The sequence below is a fragment of the Palaemon carinicauda genome, chromosome 45 (assembly GCF_036898095.1).
Source record: "Palaemon carinicauda isolate YSFRI2023 chromosome 45, ASM3689809v2, whole genome shotgun sequence".
NCBI lineage: Eukaryota > Metazoa > Arthropoda > Malacostraca > Decapoda > Palaemonidae > Palaemon > Palaemon carinicauda.
Window position 1 is genome coordinate 37,665,235 of NC_090769.1, and position 983 is coordinate 37,666,217.

General features: G+C 35.2%; 1 protein-coding gene across 1 annotated transcript; it reads right to left on the reverse strand.

Moving 5' to 3' along the window:
* Positions 1-623: 623 nt before the first annotated feature.
* On the reverse strand, positions 624-962 carry LOC137634884 (uncharacterized). Its single transcript, XM_068367434.1, has one exon. It carries the CDS (start codon positions 960-962, stop codon positions 624-626), a length of 339 nt encoding a protein of 112 aa, XP_068223535.1.
* Positions 963-983: the final 21 nt, after the last annotated feature.

The following is a 983-nucleotide window of genomic DNA, read 5'->3' on the forward strand; positions in this document are numbered from 1 at the left end:
GGTCTTTGTCTTCTTGCAATTCTCATTACCTTGGTCTTAGATATATTTGTTTTCTTTCTATAATTCTCTGCTGTTATGTTTATCTTATTTATTATCCTCTGTAAATCCTGTCTTGTGCTACAGACAACGGCTTTATTATTGGCGAAGCTTATAGTTTTCAATACTTCTCCTCTCACCTTAATGCCATTTTCCAGATCCTCCAGTGACTCTTTCTTCATTGCTTCGTTATAGATGTTGAACAGAATTGGTTATAGGGAACATCCCTGTGTGACTCCTCTTCCAACAGTCTCAGGTTCCGAAACTTCACCAGCAACATGTACTGTTACTGTTTGATTTAGATATAAATTCTTTATTAACCTTTTATCTCCCCAATCAATAGATATGTTTTTTTTTAGAATTTCCAGTAGTAGTGTCCAATTCACTGAACCTTATCAAATGTTTTCTGAGTCTGTGAAACAAATAAACATTTCGACACTAATATCTAGAACCTTTAATTGTATCATCCACATACAGCCAATTGCCTCTCGTGTTCCACATCCTGATCTAAATCCAAAAATGGTCTTTTCCGATATATTTTTCAGCATTATTTTTGATGCATGACTAATTAAGCTTATTGTTCTATGTTATGAGCACTTTATTGTGTTTGGTTTCTTGAAGAAGGCAATCATGGAGATTTTTCTGTGATCTTCTGGCCAGTCTTCATTCGTGTAAGTCATGTGGCATAATAGTTTCAGTTCTTCCTTGGCATCTCCCACTAGACTTTTTAAGAAGTCTGCTGGAATATCATTTGTTCCGGAAGCTTTACTATCTTTTAGTTCCTTTATAGCTGCTGTGATTTCTCTGCCTAATAAATCAGGACCAATGTCACCATCGTCTACTTCCTCCTCCACTTCTATTTCTATATCAAAAAGTTTGGTTTCTTTATCACATAGGTCATCAACGTGCTTCATCCATCTACTCATTACATCTAAGGAATTTTTTTA

What these genes read in the sequence shown, in the direction of transcription:
- LOC137634884 (XM_068367434.1), bottom strand. Translation starts at nt 962, where the DNA reads ATGAGTAGATGGATGAAGCACGTTGATGACCTATGTGATAAAGAAACC.